The sequence below is a fragment of the Martes martes genome (genome assembly GCF_963455335.1).
Source record: "Martes martes genome assembly, chromosome: 1".
Classification (NCBI taxonomy): domain Eukaryota; kingdom Metazoa; phylum Chordata; class Mammalia; order Carnivora; family Mustelidae; genus Martes; species Martes martes.
In genome coordinates, this window is record NC_137888.1 from 80,732,217 (window position 1) to 80,755,460 (window position 23,244).

A 23,244-nucleotide genomic window follows, 5' to 3' on the forward strand; every position below is an offset into this window, starting at 1 on the left:
CCTCGCCGCCACCCCGAGAGGCGCCGACCGCGTTTCCCCTTGCACCTCTCTGCTCATTTCTGCGAGCCTCCGAGACTCGCAGGACGATCCTCTCGGGAAGGTCGGTTGAGGAGGCGAGGAAGAAATTAACTGTGTCAGGCGCCGTGAGGGGCTTCTGGGATGGAGGGAAGCCTGGGCGGGGGCGGGGAGCGCTCGTTGGGACCAGGCTGCAGCGAGGGTTCGGGGGCGCTCCGGTGCCTGCCGAGGGGCATTGAGGGGGTGGGATGCTCCGGAACGCCGGGAATTGGCCGAGCCGGGTGGCGCCTCAGCTGCGCTGCGCGGAGTTGGCCCGGCTCGGGGGGCGGAGCTGCGAAAACCGCCGCGGCCGGCAGGAGGCGTCTCTCGGACCCGGGCTCGGCGTCCCGGAGTCGCGTCGCGGCTGGTCGACGAGGAGTTCTGAGTTTGCAGACGGTGGTTTCCGCGCTCGGTGCCAGGGGCCGGGAGTCCCGGAGGACGGGGGACATCACGAGGCGAGGGGTGGAGCGGGAGGTCGCCTGCAGCGGGGGACCGGAGGAAGTGTCCTTCCAATCTTTATTTTTCTGTTATGCAAACTAATTGAGGAACTAGGTTCTAGTGACTTCCCCACTCCAGCCACTCCTCAGTTCTCTGCTTTCTTTCCGAGCCTGGCGGAGGGCAATAACAGGAAAAGTTACAGTGTGTGTGTATGTGTGTGTGTATACACCTCTATAAATGAAATTGGTCCAGTGTCTCTTTTCCCTTGATTGGAGGTGATAGGAATGGCGCGCGCGCGCGGCGCGTGTGTGTGTGCGTGCGCGCGCGCGCGTGCGCGCATACACGCGAGGGAAGACACAAGCGGGTTTAGTGTGGTGGAGAGGGAATACCACAATCTGTGCCAATTGTGCCTTGAGGCAAGAGCACCGAGTGATGAATAATAACGCTTGGCTTGGCTGCTTTCCATTTGATTTATGTCTTATGTCAAGTCCCTCCTTGTGAAGCTTTCCCTAACAATGCCAGCTCACACTGAACTCTTTCTGTCTTTTTTTTTGTACTTACCGTGTGCACTAACACCTGGTTATATACAGTTGAGCATTGAAGAACAGGGGTTTGAACTTTCCGGGGTCGCCTATATGCGGATTTTGTACAGTACTATAAACATGTTTTCTGTTTCCTGCAATATTCTCAATAACGTTTTCTTTTCTTTAGCTTACTTTGTTGTAAGAATACAGTATATAATACATATAACACAAAACATGTGTTAATCAACTGTTAATTCTGGTCGGCAGTAGGCTATTAGTAGTTAAGTTTTTCGAGAGTCAAAAAGTTACAAGCGGATTTTTCCAGGGGTGAGTTCCCTGAACCGTCCCCACTCCGGCCTAGTTCAAGGGTTAGTTGTACTTTGTTTTTGTTTGTTTCTGAGTTTGTTCATTATGAACATTCTATACATAGATTCATGAATCTCTCCAATGAGATCTTTAATACTTGTTATTCTGGGTAGTCAGTTTTATCATTCTGTTGTTGACCTATAAAGGCTAACAGAACTAGTCATTTAACAGGTGCATTTTCTTCAGTGATTCAGTTAAAAAATATTACAGAGCACCCACCGTTTGCCTTGTGGTAGGCATGATACTGTTCACTTGGGAGGAGTATTTGATGAAGTCGTGGGCCCTAACATCAATGATCTCTTATTCTTTTAGTCAGTTGGCCAAGAGAGAAGATTAATTGCTCATCACCAGCTCTTCCATCTCATACAATGCTTAGTAAATATTTTCAGAATTGGTTAATGAATGTTAGACTATGGAGGAGACACTGTCATTTTACAAAGTTTTCTTTGCTTTTTACTTTAAGTTTTAGTTTTCTGATTCTTTGAAGACAGCACTTTTTTTGGTCTCAGTAGTTCATTAGGAAACACACATTTGGTGTGTTTATATTCTTGTATTATTTTTCTATAACATGCCTTCATTTGTTTTAATAGATAAAATCATATATGTAACTTTTCTGAAGACAACGATAAGGAGGCCCTTTCTAAATTATGAAGTTGTGTTTTGGTTTCTAAGACAGCGTATAGTGGTTGCTGCTGATGTAGCTTCTGTTGCTAAACAAGCAACAGGTATTCTTCCTCCAATAGTGGTAATGTTTTGGGATTGTAAAAGTAGACCCTTAACATCCTCGGGGAATATATTGGAATTTAGAAACACTTCAACATGCTCCTGGCTTTCTCCTATATAACATTTCAATTGAGAGCCCTTGTTTCTTGACTATATCCTCATGCTTTAAATTCACTTACTATTTAACTTTGAAGTTTATCCTTCATTTGGTGAACTTTTTTTTTTTTTTTTTTAACAAAGAAACAGGTTTTGTCACCTCATGGGATCAGTGATAAAGAAACAACTGTGAAGAGAACCACAAAGCAGAGATGTGGTTTCCCTGTTGTCATCTGTTAGCCACACTTATTTTTACCCCTCACCCCCCACCACACTCTAGACTTACAGTAAAAATTCATACCCCAGCAGAATTACCAATTGTATATTGTCCACAAATAAATGTCAATAGCCTGGTGGAAGGTTTACCTTTACCTGCTGTGGGCTTTTGAATAGCCTTGGCTTCTTTGGAGCCTTAATTTCTCAATAAAATTTAAAATTAACTCATAAAGATGAAATATGGTATAAGACAAGCGACCTCACAGACTTAGTCATAGACTGAAACAAAACATTTTGATGAATGGATGGGAACCAGTTGTTGTCAGCTTGTAAATGATCATCTTCTTTCCTTTCCTGGTAGGATTTTTAGACTCTGAGGAACAATTGGAGCTAATCCACACCATGGAAATGGAAACCACCGAACCTGAGCCAGACTGTGTAGTGCAGCCTCCCTCTCCTCCTGATGATTTTTCATGCCAAATGAGACTGTCTGAGAAGATCACTCCATTGAAGACTTGTTTTAAGAAAAAGGAGCAAAAGAGATTGGGAACTGGAACCCTGAGGTCTTTGAGGCCCATTTTAAATACTTTGCTAGAATCTGGCTCACTTGATGGTGTTTTCAGATCTAGAAACCAGAGTGCAGATGAGAGCAGTTTACATGAACCTATCGTGAAAAAACCCCTGGAAATCAGTCCATCATGTCCACCAGCAGAAAATAGTATGTCTGTTCTGATTCCTGATGGGACAAGTGTTGGGGGCCAAATACCAGAAGCCCATCCTTCCACTGATGCTCCAGAACAAGTGGTTCCAATCCAGGATCACAGCTTTCCACCTGAAACTCTTAGTGGAACGGTGGCAGATCCTACAGCAGGGCACTTCCAGACTGACCTTTTGCATTCAGTTTCAAGTGATGTTCCTGCTAGTCCTGACTGCATAGACAAAGTTATGGATTACATTCCAGGGGTTTTCCAAGACAACAGTTTTACAATCCAGTACATTTTGGACACCAGTGATAAGTTGAGTACTGAGCTCTTTCAGGACAAAAGTGAAGAGGCTTCCCTTGACCTTGTGTTTGAGCTGGTAAACCAGCTACAGTACCATACTCACCAGGAGAACGGAATTGAAATTTGCATGGACTTTTTGCAAGGCACTTGTATTTATGGCAGGGATTGTTTGAAGCACCACACGGTCTTGCCATATCATTGGCAGATCAAGAGGACAACTACTCAAAAGTGGCAGAGTGTATCCACTGATTCCCAGGAGCACTTGGAAAGATTTTACTGTAACCCAGAGAATGATAGAATGAGAATGAAATATGGGTAAGTATTTATAACTACTTTAAACCTGTTAAATCCTATAGAGAAGGTCAGGAGGCTAAATGCTTAGTAGAGTGGTTTCTTTCAGTAGTAACCTGACAGGTTTTATTCTTTTGGCTGTATACTATTCTGATTTTTCATGCTGGTTGAATGCAGACTATTTATCTAACCAGAAAATGAAGGTTTTATGATTTGAACAATTCATATATCACTCTGTGCAATATGTATGTGCCTGAGAAGTTGCATATACATTGAATGCTGTGAATCAGATACTGTTTTAATTGCACAAGAGAGTTTGCTTTTGAAAGAAAGTCTAAGGTTAATCTTACAATAGCATAAATGATGAGTACCAAATTTATCTGTTTTAAATATTTGCATATTGAGTAGCTTCTGTTTTTTAAAGGGAAATTGTATTCTTTGGAGATTATTAGGGCCCTCTTTCCATTTTGAATGGTACAGTTTTTCTGGAAACTTCTTCCCAAACTTCTGAATCATGCCCAAACATGTTAAATTTCTTTTAGTTTCCTTAAGGCTTTTTACCATTAAGTTTATTATTCTATTTATCTTACAGATAAAATTTTTCTGCAATTCAGGCTGTTTTCTTAGACCTGAATAATGAGTTGAAGGGAAAATTTGTTAATAGATATGTTTATCATTTAAATAAAAAAGTTATCCTCAAGTTTTTGTATGCAAGGCATGTACACAAATAATCTACTTCTTTTAAGTGTGGATGCCCAAGCAGTAGTCACTTATAGGGAATTGAAATTTCCACATCTCAATTTGTATTTAATTGAACATAAAAATGAAGAGGAAAATGATAGTTGGCATTTATGAAGTTGCTAGTGTAATAATGGCGGTATAGTAAACATTAATTTTTGTTTCTAGTTGTTTCCCCTGTAGTATAGGAGTTAAAATATGTGATATTAATGGCTATTTGTCTATGACCAAGAGAGAGGGTTAAAATTATATGACAGGAGAAAAATACATCTGTCTGTGCTACCTGACTTGGGAGGCAATGAGGGCAACCTGACAACTTCACAGATGATAAATGGCCTAATGATGATGAATGGCCTGATGCAGTATGGGAAGGCATGACCCATAGGAAGGAAAAATATGCTGAGTATCGTAACCCACAAGTCCAAGAGAAACCCTTTTTTCCTCTTTTATTTATCTATTTGAGAGAGCGAGCATGCGTATGGGTGTGGGGGGGTTGTGGGGGAAGAGGGAGAGAGAGTCTTCAGCAGACTCCATGCTGAGCAGGTGAGGTCTGGAACTCATGACCCCACGATCACGACCTGAGCCTAAACCAGGAGTAGAGCACTTAACCAACTGCGCCTTCCAGATGCCCCCAAGAGAAACAGTTTCTTCAGAGTCATCTTTGTCATTGTTCACAGATAACTTGAGTTACACTAACCCAAGTGTCTGGAGAGTCAGCAATCAAATGGTGTCAGTAAACCATTTCTAAGTTGTTTAATTTTGTTAGTCTTGATGTTAACCCATGTTCAGCATAGTGCCCGGGCATTGTTGACATTGTAGAAACCAGCTTTTTGTTTTATTTTTTAAACTTTCCCCTTTTAAATATTAGGTAAGTGGTTTTCTCTTAATATTGCATTATTTCAGTTGTACACAGATCTGTGTGTCTTTTTAGCAACTTAATTATCATGAGACTAGAACTTTGCATCTTGTGTTTCAAAAGGGATGCATGGAATAAGATAAGAGACAATATAAGATCCAAGTTTAAGGCATTATTATATAGAAGCCATTGGGATAAAAGTAAGATAATATCAAGAATGTAGCTTAAATCATGGGTAGCTCAGTTGTTTAAGGATCCAACTCTTGGTTTCAGTTTAGGTCACGCTCTCACGGTTGTGGGATGGAGCCCCGCATTGGGCTCTGTAATTAGTGTGGAATCCCCTTCAGAGTCTCTGTTCCTCCCTCTTTCCCTCTCCATTCCTCTCTCTCCTGCCCCCCAGTAAGTAAGTAAATAAATAAATGAATAAATAAAATCTTATTTAAAAATGTAGTTTTCTAATCATTAATGTATTATTTTGATAATATCAGGTAGTCAAGATTCTGTCTTGCTTGGGTAGCAAAATTCTTACATCCTGTAATAAAGCTAAGTACTTTTAATTTTTTTTTTTTAAGCAAGCATTGGAGAAGAGAAAGATGTTTTCCATTTTATCTCAAAAGTCTTTTAAATAAGGTATTGTCCAAAATCTGTGTTGCCCATGAGCTAGCAATTCTAATTGGTATGTCAGGGTAATTAATTTTATATATACTCTCAAAGCCACTGTAATCCTTCCAATTCCAGATTGCAAAACTGCAGAATAGTGGCCTCCCACTTCACTCTTATGAAGCAAATTTCCAGTCCGCTGAGTACTTCCGCATCTTGGTACATAAAGTTACTTTCTGAATTGGTCTGGAAGAAACTAGCAGGATTATTGTCCAACACATTATGTTCTGTTGCCATGAGCAAGGCAAGACAGGTATTTCGATCTCAAAAGAACTCTTAGGTCAGCAGCATATTGGGTATTTTATTCTTTGGTAAAATTACTTGGCTAAAGAATTAGACCTAGATATAGGCCTATAAGTGTACATTTTTGGATGAGTAATAAGGTAGTTGGAGTGAGTGCTTGATTTCCAAATCTGTTTTAATGAAACTAACGTTCATTTGACACTTGAGAGGAAAAGTATGAGTGAATTATTGTAATTACTAATGCTGCTGCTACATTGTTAATGGTAGTGGTCCTGCTCTGATAAAAATAGCAAAAGTATTAACAGTTAATTACTAGTAAAGTGAAGTTCTCATAGACAACAGTAAGAAATACAAGATTGTAGATAGCTAAGTGTCAAAAATTAGGCTTTTGGGAAGTTGACCTGTAGTCATTGCAACCTGGTTTTCCTTGTATTCCAAAGCGATGTTGTGTTTCCTGGCAACAAGATGCAGATAACGGCATGTTGAGCCTTGCTGAGAGATTCACAAACAAGCTGGAGCAGCCCAGGTTCACATGGTTACCACATTATTTGGCTAAAGCTATTAATCTTTGTGGTCAGGCCTGTAAAGCTGGTCTATCTGTACTGATTGCACATAACCAGGAAGTGTGTGTTCAGCTGTGTATATGCCCAAGTCTGGCCCAGCAGTCTTTGGATTCAGAAATAATGAATGGCAATTGTTTATCCCATTTGTTTTCAGCAGTTTATATGACTTGGAAAATCATTATATACCATATCCCTGTTACTTCATTGTGTGGAACTTGGGGAAAGTTCATAGTTCTGGGTCTCTAGCAGAGACAGAAGTTCATAGTTTCAAACTGTACAGATAAAATCCTTTGTTTTGCAAATGTATTGGGTTTAACATCTAAATTAATCCAAATTAGATGTGCAATATTCATTTCACTCCCAAGAATGAAATTAGGAAGTTGAGCTATGTGAGTTCACAGGTCTCTTCCAACTCTTTATTTAAGATCCCTGGGTACTAAAAACATTTAAAAAAAAAAAAGGATTTCAATAGTAAATGCTTATTTGGTTCGTTGTAATGAAATAATTTTAATTATTCTTTGCAATTTTGTCTTTATCCCAAAGTATGATACAACCCCACTGTCCTTTCTCACTCTGCCCTTATATATCTCCAGATGTTTATTGCTGACATCAACTGGAAACTAGTTATATGTATGAACTCCCCATATTCAGATGCCAAGGCTTCTTTTGCTCACGGGATGGGCTTTGGAGAACTTCCAAATTCCAAATACACAGTTAAGAAAACAACATTGAATGTTGTGTTTTCGATTAAGAAAACATAGTCTCTGACAATTTAGGCACTCATCCTTAGTAGAAAATGATACTAAATGGCAGGACTAAGCAGTTTTGAAAGAGCTTTACTAACTGTGTAGAATACTGTTGTGGATAATTGAAATTGTGAAGTATGTGCAAATTTCTCTTGAGCAACTGAGATCACCACTGTTTTTCATATTACATTCATGTTAAAGTGTGCCAGAATACAGAACAGTCTTCTAGTTATTACCACCCATGAAGGAAAGGCACTTTGCAAACTTCATTTGTAGGTGATCTGTAGGTGAAAATAAGTCCCAAGTTAAGTGATTATTTCTAATCCTGAATTCCTGAAAGAGGGGGAGGGTGAAGAAGAAAGTACAAACTAGAGTCCATGGTTAATTTTTCTCCGAGGCCAGTGTTCTTTTTCTCCTTTTTGGGAATTAAAGCTTATTGATATGAGAGGGAGTTTTACTAGGTTATGGTTTAAGCCTAGAATGGTGTTACAGTCTTACTTTGGAGTTATTTTGATTGTTAATTGCTCTTAGAAGGTTGTTGATTTTTTTTTTTTTTTATTCTGTCCAAGGGACAATAATACCATTAGATGCCTTCACAGGAACTTAGTGAAAGAAGACAGGGAGAAGTGCTATTAATGATAATATAGAGCATATGCTGCTATTTTCTGTTTGACTTGCAGAGTGGATTATCTATAAAGTGGAGCAAGCTCCTGACTGAACTATACTGGAATAGTTAAATTAGCCAAGTTAGCTCTGGCCTGCACAGCTGTGATGATATAGGAACTAACTCATTATGTGTTATTGATAACACTGGAGAGAGGAGAACAGCTGAAACTTACTATGCCTTGTGACTTTTTGGTATTTCTTGAATATACACAGCTGGATGAGTTTGAATTTATTTTAAAAATTCCTGCCTAAGAGAAAGAGAGAGCTCCATAAGCAAGAACTGTGTTTGAAGTGACTTTCAAAATGTGTGCCTTCTGCTTTAGGATAAAGCAATCCAATGAATTATTTTTTGTACCTCTTTGTGCTCTATTTACATATGAAATAAAACTAATTGGCTTCTGTCTATACTAATCCAGCGAAGTTACTGGGTCTGTGTAGAGCTATCATGGGGATCAATAGCAATCATCCATTTATTCCCTTTCTGGGTGTTTTTTTTTTTTTTTTTTTTTTGTCTCTGTCAATAAGCAGATTAGACTTTTTGAAGCAGCTGTCACCTGACTTCAGGTTGGGGTCAGTCTGTTCCTGAAGTATTTACTACAATGAAAATGAACCTTCAAAATGTCAAAGATGTATAACTTTTAAATCAAATAGTTAAAGGAAATAGCTTAAGGTTACCTGGCCATCCCTAAAAATAATTACATGATACAGTATGCATTTTCTTGAGTTGACTCTAGAGTTTTTATGTTTTATTGTGAATAAATGGGAAAAAATATGTGTGCTCCATTCATCATGTAAGATTTCATTCTGTGCATATGGACATGCAAACACTACGATTTGATTAACTCTACTATGTTCCTATAAATCTGTTTCCTACTGTTACACTAGAATTTCTAGATTCTGGATTTGCATTCTACCATAAAGCAGGTAAATTTATAAATTCCACTTGTGTATCTCTGATCTTAGTTGGTGATCCTTAGTTTTATATTGGGCTTGGAGGCTCTTTCTAAAGGGTTAAACAGTACGTAGCTCATACAAACCTGGGATACTCAAGAAATGCTACTAAAATCCAGCCATTTGAGATTATGACTGATTTCCTCTGACCTCTTTTATTTCTTATCCTCTGATTTGAAACCACCAGATTTTGCATCCTTTGTCTGATTGTAATAATTTTTATCACATTAGGACCTGAGGTCCTCTTAATGTAGATCAGTAACCTTTAATAATTACTAGTGTCTTGTTTGAGAGTTGCACTTTTCTTTTTGTGGCAGGAAAACTTAAGTATATGTATCATTTTTGCAAAGGAAAAAACATATTTTGAACTATAAGATGATTCTTGATTATTCTAGCACAACTTTATAAGGCTGGTTCTGGTAATTAGATACTGATAAGTTTTACAAGAAATTCCCTTCATAAAAGCAGAATTTCTCTTTTAAAATAAAACTGGGAGTCTTAAACTGAAGTGAAATGAATATGATTTATATCTTCCAAAAAGATATAAAATGAGTGATTTTATATCTTTTTGGAAGATAACAGAGTGCAGAGGGTTTAGTTATGTTCTGTTTCATTCTGGGTTTGAAATTTTTGAGTAATAGCTTAAGGTCTTGGGGTGAGCCATACTTTGCAACACCATAAGCACAAACTATACAAAAGAATAAAATACTTCTGAAGTTTACCATTTCTAGGAGCAAAAAAATTACATTTTAGATATGAAGAACCTCTTTAATAAAATGTATTATTATATTTATAGGTTACTTATGATAGTGCTTTCTAGGGGCCAGGAATTATACTGCACAGACTTGTCTCTGTTTAAAATCCCTGTAAGTGAAAAAAAAAAAAAAATCCCTGTAAGTGTTAAACCTAATCCAGCCCAGTCCCTGACACATGAACTATAAGCCTTGATAATTCCTTGTTAATGGGGGAATTTGAAATTGCAGTAAGTTCTGAAATACATTTTGAAATCTGGGGGAAAAAAGGATTTTCTGCACAATAAATTCCATTTATTCAACTTGCTAGTTTATAAGGTTTATATTTGATTTGTGCAAAATTATAGTTGCAGTCTTATGCTAACTATAGCTACTTCTGTGATCAGTAACTTAAATTTTAGAAGTTGATGATATTAATGAACTTCTAATTGTGAAACTTAAACAATTTTCCTTGCTGACCTAACGTGTTACTGTTGCTAAGACAAGCATAGAAGGGAGTTAACTAAGCATTCCTATTTGCTGTGTCCACACAACAAAATGTGTCTGTCTCCTTGATCTTTCTCTGCTATGTGCTGTATACTTTTAACACCCACTTGGCCAGTAAAGAACCTTTAAATGGTCATCACAATGAAAGGGTATGCTCTTAGTGAGAATGCCAGTGACTATTCCCTTTCACATTTTACAGAAATCAGTGATTTGCAAGTATGTGTGCCACAAAATGTGTTGGGAGTATATTAGAATCTCCCATGACTAAGTTATTTGAGAAAGGAGTTCAGGAAATTTGTACTATTTATGCAAATGGATGTCCTTTATTTTGGCTCTATTGCTTCTGAGCATAAGGAAGGATTTGTTAATTCTCTTTATGTGAAACATAGCACTTCTCATATGACTGGAAAATATGTTTAGGCCATACTTAGAGGAATTTCTCTTTGTTAACAATATTTTTTCTTTTGGGAGGTGCCTGGGTAGCTCAATCGGTTAAGTGTCTGCCTTCGACTCAGGTCGTGATCTCGGGGGCCTGGAGTCAAGCCCAGCATCAGGCTCCCTGCTCAGTGGGGAGCTTGCTTCTCCCTCTCCCTCTGCTCTGCTGCTCCCCCTGCTTGTTCTCTCTCTCTCTCTCTGTCAAATAAATAAATAAAATTAAAAAAAATTTTTTTTCTTTTTGGACTGAAAATTTTTTTAACTGTCCCTTCTCATTTAACATATAGCCATAGAGTTTGGGTGATCTTCTTTGCTTGAAATTTTTACCAGCACTGAAGAGTGGGGGAAGAATGGCAGGGATAGAGGCCCAAGGGTGAATTTGCTTGCAGTGTGTATGCTCTCAGGATCTTGCCTGCACCTTGTGATCTTCACAGCTCCTGCAGCTGATCAGGGCGTAGAGAGGGCAAATGGCACAAAATACTCTAAATAATTTCCTGCTGCGGTTGGTCTTTGGTTTCTGACTGCCACCTGGCTTTGCTCTTTCATTTCCAGGCATTGAGAGAATAAAAATAAGCACAGGAGAAATAGTAGATTTGCCTTCTGAGGTAATAAAAAGAAAGATATCCTTGAATGGGGGTAGAATTTATGAAACAGAAGGCACTTTGCTTGCTTATGACATTTGATTGTCCAAATGCTGCCACACATCAGAAGCCTTGTATAAAGGATTCTACAATTGATTTGTTACCAAAAATTTAGGCTATCTTAACTATTGATAAAACTGAATCTGTCAGAGAAACAGATTGGCTGCGTAGATTCCTCTCCCCCAGATAAAGTTACTGATTTAAAGCCCTATTGAAAGGTTTTGTGGTCACAGTTTATGAAATGGACACAAGAAAAAAGGTATCTCCTAATATGTTTTCTGTAGGAAGTCTTTTTTTTTTTCCTTTAAGAAATTTGCTTAAAACTCTCAGGAAGTGTTGAATTCTCTGTATGGTTGGTTTGCATATATTCAGATCTCTAGTCTTGAGAGCTTCTTAGTCATCTCTGGATTCTCATAATAAGCCATCAGAGTGTATATTTTTAATTTGCTCATTTATCAATTAGTTTATCTGTACTAAGTGGGGGAAAAAGATAAGGCTAAGTTGAGAAAATTCTGAATAAAACCCTTTTTTAAAGAGTTTATAATTTTAAAAGTTGATCTATAAGTTAATAGCCTGTATTTTTTCCTGGTGGTTATTAGAGGATTTATTTTATGATAATTATTTATAATTATAATTTCATTTACGTGTAAATGAGTTCTGAGTTATTTGAGATTATTTGAAAGCAATTATTTTAAAGTAATTTTAGCATTTACATACAATTGATTTTGTAATCAAGGAGAAAAATTATATAAGCAAATATATTTTTGCCCTCTTCCAATGCTGTTAAATTCTATGTTCACAAAATTGAATCAATCAGTATGGTGCCCTGAGTACATGGCAGTTTTTATTGGCTACTTTGAGGTAAGATAGAAACTTCACAGTTCTAAAAATATTTCACTTAACAAATGGGATATTTACTCATCTTCATAAAAGGCAGTAACTGCATAATTTAAGGCAGTATAAGGTGTGATACACATTTTTAAAAAATCTGTTGTGTCCTTCTATCCCAGCTGTTCTTGTAGAAATTAAGTTTCAGTTCCTCTTCAGGCCATGGTTGAGAAGTATGTCTCACTTAAGTTACCTTCTAGGAGCCTCAGGACATGTGACTGAACTTGGCTAAAAGTTAAGGCTGTATGACATTTCTGATGTCTTCAGAGTACAAAATTTAATCCCATGCCTCTGTAAATAGATAGCAGTGAGATTTTCTGATCTCATAGGTGTAATTTTTATTTATGAAAGATTTTTAGGCTTACCACATCTTACTAGAAAGTTCTTTTGTGTTCTTTCCTTTGATCTGGTAGTTTTGTAGTAAAAGCAAACAAAAAGCCCAACATAACAAAATTTAGCAGGTTCTTTTCCTCAAGTAGATATTATAATTTGCTTTTAGTGGTTGCATAGGGCAGAGGGGACTTCAGTGTATGGTATTTTTTAGGGTTTAGGAAGCATTTAGGTGTACTCAAATGTGTCTTGGTACAAAGGTTTTTGAGAATAAACTATGTTATGTGTTTGTTTAGTTCTTCTCATGCTTTTGGAGAATATAGAATTACAAAAGCTTAAAAATGGTGTTCTTTCATGTAGGGAATCTGCCTTCCTTTTGTCTCCTCTTACTTATCCTCTCATTTTTATTTCACAGTGTTCATTTCTATAATGACTTTAAGACCACAGTTAGGGGGTGCCTGGGTGGCTCAGTGGGTTAAGCTCTGCTTTCGGCTCAGGTCATGATCTCAGGGTCCTGGGATCAAGTCCCGCATTGGGCTCTCTGCTCAGCGGGGAGCCTGCTTCCTCTTCTCTCTCTGCCTGCCTCTCTGCCTAGTTGTGATCTCTCTCTCTCTCTCTCTCTCTGTCAAATAAATAAATAAAAATTTTTAAAAAGTAAGACCACAGTTAGATGTCTCACAATTTGTAAATTAGCCATGGTGTTTAACACACAACACAGATCAATGTGATTCTAGACCGCATCCACTCACTAACTTGCTGCCTTCTCATTCACCTGTTTCCAAGATGTCTCAGGAGGCACCAAGAGAGCAGCATATGCAGTCAGAATTTTGTCTTAAAGTGATCACCATTTTAAGAATTGATTCCTGGAAACTCATTGTATCTTAAAGTGAAGAATATTTTTGCCGGGGCGCCTGGGTGGCTCAGTGGGTTAAGCCTCTGCCTTCGGCTCAGGTCATGATCTCAGGGTCCTGGGATTGAACCCCGCGTCGGGTCTCTGTTCAGCAGGGAGCCTGTTTTCCCCTCTCTCTCTGCCTGCCTCTCTGCCTGCCTCTCTGCCTACTTGTGATCCCGCTCTCTGTCAAATAAATAAATAAAATTTTTAAAAATATATATGTTGGGGCGCCTGGGTGGCTCAGTGGGTTAAAGCCTCTGCCTTCGGCTCAGGTCATGATCTCAGGGTCCTGGGATCGAGCCCCACATCGGGTTCTCTGCGCAGCAGGGAGCCTGCTTCCTCCTCCTCTCTCTCTCTGCCTGCATCTCTGCCTACTTGTGATCTTTCCTCTCAAATAAATAAATAAAATTAAAAAAAATATATATATGTTTTTGCCTACCCAAAATTGTTTGAGGTATTTGAAACCATGAGCTAAATCCATGATCCAAGTTTGATGTTAATTGTTTTACAGAGTGAGCTAAGCCTCAGCAATCCTGTCTTGATTTGGTCAGGGTCTCTTTAGAGGTGGACCGATTTAATTGTCAACATTTGATTCTTAGCCCACCCACAACTACTGAGGGTCATATGTGTAATAATGGAAACTTCTAATTTCGATCTGTAGGCACGTCTGTATTTATAGCTACTTCTGGATACAAAGAGGGAAAATCCAGTTGGTACTAAGACCCATGTCATAGTGTAGAAGTTAAATATAGAATTTTAACCTCTGCTACATATTGAAAGATGTTGCCTATATAAGCATTTATAGAAAAATTTTTTATTGCCCCAGTAACTCTGCTATTTGAGTCAGTATTAGCAAAAATCTTAATAACAGAATGAATGACAGTTTACTATGCTTCTGAAGCATAAAGTTAGAATACGTAGTCCTCTGAAGTTAAATAACTACACTGCGTTGGTATTGTATATGCCATGGCTTTGATTCTCATCACCTTGTAACATATTTGAAGGGATATATAAGCTGCTAGATATTCCAACATTACTAAATGAGTTCTGGAAACATCAAAGCCAGGTATCAAAAGCCAGCTATATTTTGTGTGCCTGTGAAATTTCTTTAGCAGCAGCAAACATGTCCCATCTGTCATGCCTGTCTCAAGTCCATAGCAGAAGAGCTTAAATGCTCTGTATACTTCATTTGATCTTTATCTACTATTGTTATGACCCTCAGTTTTGGGAGAAATTTTCACTCTACATCACAGTAATAAAATGAGAGGACCTATTAATTGTGCCTAGTTAGTCGGCTGATTAGGGCAGGTATGAATTAGTTTGAGATCACAGATTTATCCTTGTATGAAAATAGTTAACTCTTAGAGGATGGAAGACAAATTTCTGAAATCTAGCTCCTCTGGTTAAAACTGCTCAGAGTAGAATAAAAAAATTTAATTGACCATTGCTAAAGTCTGACTTCTGTATTTTAGTTGCATCATCTTCCCACTTAAATGTGTTCCACCTCCTACAATTCCTGTCTCCTATAATGGCACCTTACCCAGTCATCCAGATCAGAAACATGGGACACATCCTAGACTCTACATTCCCTTCAGCCTCACATGTAATCCTATCTTACGCAGTCAGATTTTGACTCTTTAATAACTTTCAGAGTCTCCCTGCTGTTGCCTCCTTAGTTTTCTATCATCATTTGTCTTCTGTAGTTCTAATAGTTACAGATGGCTAAGCCTAAGAATAATAAGTATTAATAATAATGAAAAACATGCTAATAAATATTTAGCAAGTAAGTGCCTGTCTCCACCCTTCCCCTCCTTTTCCCCACCTTGTCCTACCTAAGATAAACAAATCAGTCCTCTATACCATCACTGTTGGAGTAGCTTTTTAAAAGTCGAGTCTGAACTTTCTTGAAAACAGACCAGTGATTCCTACTGCCCACAGAATCAAGTCCTGACCTCTTAACCCAGCATACAAAGCTTTTCATTATCTGGCCCCAGCCAACGTATCCAGTCCAGTATTATCTCTTATCATCTCCCTCACACACATAACACCCTGACCTCTCACATGAACTGTATGTACTGCCCACTCTTGGGTCTCTTATGCCTTGTTTGGTTGGCTTCTGCACATGTCAGTCACTCTGCATTTGATGTCCTGCCTCCCATTGTCTGCTTGGTGGCCAGCCAGACTTGATTCTCATTATATCTACTCTAGGATACCTCCCATGAATACCTTTCCTGACCCCATTTCCAGTAGAGGTAGGCCCTCTGCCTTTGAATTGTTCCCAGAGCACCTTTGTGCCATATTTCACACCATACTGCTGGGTTTGCTTGTGTCTCTTTTTCTCCTTACTGACTCTGGCCCATTTCATCTTATCCCCAGCACACAGTCCAGTGCTTAGTCAGTGTGTCTACTTAAGATTTTTTTGTTTTTCACATTTCTTTATGGGTTTCAAACAACTTATAAATACAGAAAAATTGTCTAAAATGGTTATGTTCCTTACTGGGCTCCCAAATGCATAATCCCAAGAACTATTTATCTAACAAAGAGATCGTGTTCTTACTAATTTCTGTTTCATTAAACTTAAAAATAGTTTTGGGTTTTCATTATAGTTCTGTTTATTATTTACTTCATGGTCCCCGTTTACTTTCTTTTGTATTTGAAATGTACACAGAAGAAATGATGGTTGGAGGACATTCTTTCTGACTTAGGTAGGTATAGGTGCTCCATGCATAGATAATAAATAATTGAAAAATGTCTTACTTGGTATTTCAAGTTATTTGTTGAGTAGGGGGAGAATCATTGTTATAAAGCATCTAAATTATGAGAATGGGTGTTATTTTCAGGATTTTAAATTAGTTTTGTATCTGGATTCTTACATTGGTATGTGTGGTGGTGTGTTTGTTGGTGAAGCATATGGAAACAGAATTGTTAATATTTCAGCAATTCTAGTTCATTCTTCCTTTTGTAGCAAAAATCATCAATCTGTTTATAAGATTTTTTTCCTGATTCATCATGATAGGGTTATATCTTGGGGAAGTCAGTACTGATTAATTTAGCCACATGATATATTTAGCCAAATCTAAATCCTATATAGTGGCCATCTCCCATACTCTCTCTTTTCTGGCCATCCCTCGGTGGGGGATGTCTTTAGGCCATATAGAGTTCTCATCTACCAGGATTATTGCACCCTGCTTTACAGAGCCTCCTTCTACCTCCAAATCTCTAGCATTGTCTGTTTTGCTTAGTCTTCACACATCCAGTATTTACTGCTTCGACCCTTTATCACCTCAATACTCTAAATTTGTGCACTTAAATTTGAGGCTCCGAGACCCTGGGCTTACTTCCTTAGTTCATGGCCTGACATCTTTCATGTTGCCTATTTTACCTTGGTTCACATTTCCTTATCTGCTTTGTACCCTTGTTTAATAGAGTTCCTTTTCCAGCTATTTGCATTTCTCCTGTCCCTCCCTGTCACTACCCTTCTTCAAGAAGCAAAATGCTTGAATTATTTTTTTCTTGTTCTTTTACACAACCCTGGTATTATTTTTATTTTCTTTCTTTACTGGTAATTTTTCCTATTATTTAAACTATTCCTAGGGGCGCCTGGGTGGCTCAGTGGGTTAAAGCCTCTGCCTTCAGCTCAGGTCATGATCTCAGGGTCCTGGGATCAAGCCCCACACAGGGCTCTCTGCTCAGCAGGAGGCCTGCTTCTCTTCCTCTCTCTCTCTGCCTGCCTCTCTGCCTGCTTGTGATCTCTGTCTGTCAAATAAATAAATAAAATCTTAAAAAAAAAAAAAAGCTATTCCTAAAATTCTTTCTCTTAGAAAAAGCTATGTTTGATCGATACAGTAAAGCCTCTTAACTTTTCCTGACCTTTATCCATTTCTAGACACCAGTAACCACCTCTTGTCCCATAATGCTGCATGCCAACTTATCCTCTCATTCCCAGGATGTACTTGCCACTGATGAGTTTAGATGGGCAGATGTACGGACTCTGGTTTTATGTTTTGTTAGTTATTTCTCTCTTGAAGCCCCTGGAAGCCAGGAACTACATCTGTTTAATTCTTTGTGTATTGCCTAATACAGCCCACCATCACCATTAGCACACATACATGACTCATAACTGCTTTCTCATAATAGGAGACAATGGTTTGATAAAGAAGAGTGGTGTATGTTGAACATTTGGCATCTGTATCGCATGCATTTTTTACTGATGCAGATGGAGGAGAAAAGAAATTCTTGGCTTTGGATTTTTTAAGCATTCCCTGTTTAAGGGAGAGCAGGTGGTAAAATTAATCTTATAAAAAGATAATTTAATGTTTTTCAAATTTGTTGTTTTGTCTCTGCAAAGTCTAGAAAAGCATATTGAAAATCAAATAGAGCTAAAACAGTACTTTGATACATCAATCCAAAGAACAGTTGATTGTAGTAAATTAGGATTTGTCATAGAAATTTCATAATACCCAATGGACTGAAATGCACAGAGGATATGGCAAAAGCTGCAGTTTTAGATGTCTTTCTCATGCAAATCATTATCTATGAAGTCTTAATAATACAGGCTTAAACAGAAATTGCTAGAGTGGTGTCCAGAATAAAATCTGGTACTTTAACAACAAAAAGCATTGGCTGTTTATAATGCATATTAACATAATAACTGCTGTTCTACAAATTCCTTAAAGAAAATACTGAGGATTTAACTCATAATTGGGAACACTTACTGGGAAATGAACTTAAAGCAAGAAAATCTGTTTAGAACTGGAAATTATGTTAAGAGGGAGAAACAGGTTAATATCTCTTGGCTCAATATCAGATTCTCCTAAAATTAAGTGAAAAACGTTTAAGCAACTTGATGTGAGGTTTAGTTTAGGTATAGGAGTTCCGGTTTTCAGCGTTTGTTCTTCTTTTTTAAAGAATTTTCCAGAAACATTTTTTCCTTTTGAATTAAGTGCCCTTATTTAACATAAATAATTTTAAACCAAGAAGTGTCCAAATGTGACTTTAAACTACATTTTATTGTCTTATTTCCATTTCGCACTTAATTAAAAGTATATGGTACTTTTAAGATCATATCATCCTTCCTTCCTTCTGTCCTTCTTCCCTCCTTCCTTCCTTCCTTCCTTCCTGTCTGTACTCCTAAGCAGGCAATTAGGGTTTGGGGAAGCTCCTTAGGAATTTTTAAAGGAACATACTGCTTTTATTAAGTTACATGCTTCATTGGCACCATTAGTTGGATATATGACTTAAGGTGGTTTTTTTTTTCCCCAAATAGAATCTGTTTCAAAAATTATGAACATTAGGATAGAGGATGGTAGATTTTCTTTCCCTGACATTTGCCAGGGGTGTTTATTGAGAGATGTTAATAGGCATACATGGAAAAAAAGGAAGAGAGCATTGTGACAATTTTGGAAGGATACTTTATAGCCCTCATGATGGTACTTCAGTATTTACCTAGTATATTAAAAGGGCTGAGGAGTGGCTGCAATAAGTAAATTGTTTAATTTTGTGTAACCAAGTTTTTTTTCAAACATGTGACCACAGAATGCTTTTTACACAGAATACCTGTTAACAGTCCTTGAAACAAGTGTTCCTAGAGCAGGATTTGGAAAGTGTACTAACCAACAAAACCCCTAGGTCAAAATTAATACCCTTTTCAAAATTCTAATTTACAACAAGGAAATAAGTTGAATATTGGGAATATTTGTTTCAACACCTGGATTTCACATGAACCAGTCATTGTGAGTGCCACTAGATCTGGAGTATCCTGTGTATTATAGACCTCCATTTAGAAATCTGTGGTGGATGGGCGCCTGGGTGGCTCAGTTGGCTAAGCGTTTGTAGGTCATGATCTCAGGATCCTGGGATCAAGCCCGCATCAGGCTCCCTACTGCAGGGAGCCTGCTTCTCCTTCTCCCCTGCTCCTGCTCATGCTTTCTCTCACTATCCCTCTCAAATAAATAAGTAAAATCTTTAAAAAAAAAAACAACAAAAAAAACTCCATTATGGAAAGGGTAGAAAGATGAAGGAATGTATCTGGAAACTTAGTCACTCTGCTGATACCTATGATGTTACTTTATGATGTATTTTATTTTTCATATGTTCTTAGGGATATTTTGAAAAATACACAAAAAGAACAGTACAATGAACATTTTTCCAGTTATTTAAAATAATGGTTAAGATATTTCAAACACTAGGTGAAGTTCCATTAAAAAAGAGATTTTAAATGGACCACCCATTATAATTCCTTAAATGATATTGATTCATATAATGGGATTTTCCCCCCAAAGTATTGAGATATTTATGAAGTGCTGATTCAGCAGCAGCAGACTAGATAACAAAATGACAAAAATATTCTCACAGCTAAACTTCATAATAATCCAAACTATCTTGCTCTTCATGTTTTGCCAACTTCTCCCCCTCCAGCCCCTGGGACAAAAGATAATATTGATACTGGGTAAAATAGCAATAGTGGTCTCATCTGGGGTTTGTTTTTTTTTTTGTTTTGTTTTGTTTTTTTTTTGTTTTTCTTTTTTTCTCCTTTCATCAGGCAATATTGTATATTCTGTATTGATAGGTAAACTGATACCTCTGGGAAAAAAGGCAAGCTTCAAGAGAAGTTTCTTTTGTTTCTCTGTCTGCTCTCTATCAGCTTCATCTTAAAATTGACTCCCTGATTGGCTGAAACCAGGGTTTGGGGGAGGGTGGGATTATGTTGATTGGTTTAGGTCTGTGATACTGTGGGATAAGCATCAGTCAGTGGTACCATAACTCCATGGCCTGGAACCTTTGGTCTTGTTAAGAAAAGGCATGTAGGAGGGGCACCTGTGTGGCTCAGTGGGTTAAAGCCTCTGCCTTCGGCTCAGGTCATGATCTCAGGGTCCTGGGATCGAGCCCTACATCGGGCTCTCTGCTCAGCAGGGAGCCTGCATCCCCCTCTCTCTCTGCCTGCCTCTCTGCCTACTTGTGATCTGTCTGCCAAATAAATAAATAAAATCTTTAAAAAAATAAAAAAGGCATGTAGGAAATGGAGAAACGACCAGTAGTGTCCTTTTTACTCCAGATAAGTTTTGAAAATTCTACAGCATGCTGTACTACATATTTTTAATGTCTGATGAGATGTTTAGATATTTCTATTTTACAAATGTATTAACAGTTCTTTTTTGGGGGGGTCTTTTTAGAGGACAAGAATTTTGGGCAGATTTGAATGCCATGAATGTGTATGAAACAACTGAATTTGACCAGCTACGAAGGCTGTCCACACCACCCTCTAGCAATGTAAACTCTGTTTACCACACAGTCTGGAAGTTCTTCTGTAGGGACCACTTTGGATGGAGAGAGTATCCTGAGGTATTTACAGGTTCTTTTCCCAAGAAGTGCATTTAAATTTTTCTTGTCTTTCACTATCCTTTCCTTCTAATCCTTTACAACAGTGACTAAACAGAACAACAAATATAAGAGCTTACTGATATAAAATGGAGTCTTGTTGATATAATTAATATTATTCTCAATTTTTCTGAGGATGTATTTCTTTTCACTGATCTGGAATCCATAAATACCACTGTTATCAGAGAGGTAAAATGCTTTCCCCAGTATCATAATACTGTAGAGACCAAGTATTTACATGGTAAGTACTCAGACTTAGTGCTCCTTTGGAATAATTTTAATGAGATGAGCACTAGTGTATTTCTAGCTGTTTCTGGCTCCTGGGCTCATGTTCATTGAATCATGTGTTACACTTAGCATTTCGGAAGTCTAATGGGAAACAAGCACTCTTAAGCCCCTGGAAGAAATACTTGAAACTGTTTATTGAGCTGTGGTCAGGCAAATCAGTCATTTAAAATTGTGTCATATGTGTACATGGATCCTTAGTCTGAGATGGTAAGAACAGCTCCTAAATCAAATCACAAAGTAAGGCTTTAAAATGATGATGGGTTTACTTTGCCTCTTAATGAGAATTCAGAGTCAAATTTATAAACAATGAAATGGACTTTAGAGATTAATTTCACATTCCAAAGATCTGACTTCTTTAATTTGATTAAATTCATTTCCAGCATTACAAAAAGGGATAACTGACTTCTTTACTTTTTGGTTTTCTTTTAAGGCAATAGCAAAAGAAAACTACCTAGTATAATATTAACTGGTTAATAATACATAATGGAATTAAGATTTCTGAGACTCTTTTAAGTAATCACTAGTATCTGATACCTTCCAAGGAGAATAAGAGACTATTTAAAATGTATTCTCAGAATACATGTCCCTGGGTTTTTCCTCTGAAAAATTTCTTGGATTTGGAACTTGTTTCTTTGAACTGTATACACTACTATCTTTAATCCTCTTCTGAAAATTCCCTTAAGAAATATAAACAAATTTCTAGGACATTGTTAAGGCCTCAAAATAGAACAGAGTTGTTCCCTGAGCCTCACATGTTTCATAATAGAAATCCATGCTCTTCTGAAGAAGGAGCATCTTTCTCTTCTGTTTCTTTCCCCCCTCCCCAAAAATCCTGTGTGTAAAGGAAATTAATTTGACTCTCTGCACTTTATTGAAGCTTTTCTGATGTTAACATCAAGGTTAACTATTTTTGCCTTTAGTTATAGTAACATTTTTCATATTTCCTAGTGATTGTTTTTTTCTAACTTCTTTTTCCTTTACCTTCTCTTTTCTATTCCAGTCTGTTATTCGATTGATTGAAGAAGCCAACTCTCGAGGTCTGAAAGAGGTCCGATTTATGATGTGGAACAACCACTACATTCTTCACAACTCATTCTTCAGGAGAGAAATAAAAAGGAGACCCCTCTTCCGCTCCTGTTTTACACTGCTTCCGTATTTACAGTAAGTGTCAGTGGAAAGTCTTATCTTTACTCTCATTTTATGTAAATATACAACTGAATGACAAAGAGTAAAAGATTTTAAATTAAGAGACTGACTTGGTTATTACTTCTAGAATGTGAAATTTTGAGTTATTCTATGGGTTTAATTCTTCAAAGAGTAGAGTTCAGATAAGCTACAATTCACCTAACTAAAAGAGTGATTATCCAGTTGATTTTTTTGAACTGAAAAGCAAAGAGAAGTAACATTTTTGTACAACAAAAAGTAATTATATCTGGGATAAGGCAGTTTGCATTTGCTTTCTTTGTGAAAGATTGAGTTTCCTGATGATAACCATCCATGTAATGGGGCTGCTTCCAAGTACAGGTAAACTGCAAGGTCAAGCAGGGAGAGCCCTTCAAGGTGACATTCTCCAGTTCTTCTTCCTTGAGTGAATTTTCATAGGAAAGATTCTTTTCAAAGAATTTGCGTTCTCATTTTCTATGTAAGGCCCACCTTCCTGTAATACTCCCTGAAATTACCTGTCATACTTCTAGGTTGAAACTGAATTCAACCTTCTGAATTGTAGGTGAGCTCTTCCATTTTCTCAAGTCCTCTTCCCCACCCCTAGATAGCCCACCGGTACATCTCCACAGATACCAAAAAGGTGGAGCCTATTACCAATAGCATGGCCATCTTTGAAAATTAGTAACTCTAGGGAAATCTTTGTGTACTCTCATCAGATATACCATATTTAGAGGCTGCTTTTTAGAATAATGCTAGATTTACTTGGTTTTATGGACTGGGGAGGTCTAGAGTAATACTGGTTTTTCTCTTCTACTTATCTTAGAGATGCTGTTTTTATATTCTTACTAGTTTTTTT

General features: G+C 37.7%; 1 protein-coding gene across 1 annotated transcript in view; it reads left to right on the top strand.

Moving 5' to 3' along the window:
- Nucleotides 1-23,244, top strand: part of TIPARP (TCDD inducible poly(ADP-ribose) polymerase) — a 31,494-nt gene that overhangs the window by 767 nt on the left and 7,483 nt on the right. Inside the window, exons 2-4 of the mRNA XM_080826403.1 lie at nucleotides 2,779-3,736; nucleotides 20,732-20,900; nucleotides 22,225-22,385. Of these exons, the coding sequence (XP_080682529.1) occupies nucleotides 2,820-3,736; nucleotides 20,732-20,900; nucleotides 22,225-22,385 (1,247 nt within the window). The 5' untranslated portion in view covers nucleotides 2,779-2,819. The remainder of the gene's footprint in view (nucleotides 1-2,778; nucleotides 3,737-20,731; nucleotides 20,901-22,224; nucleotides 22,386-23,244) is intronic.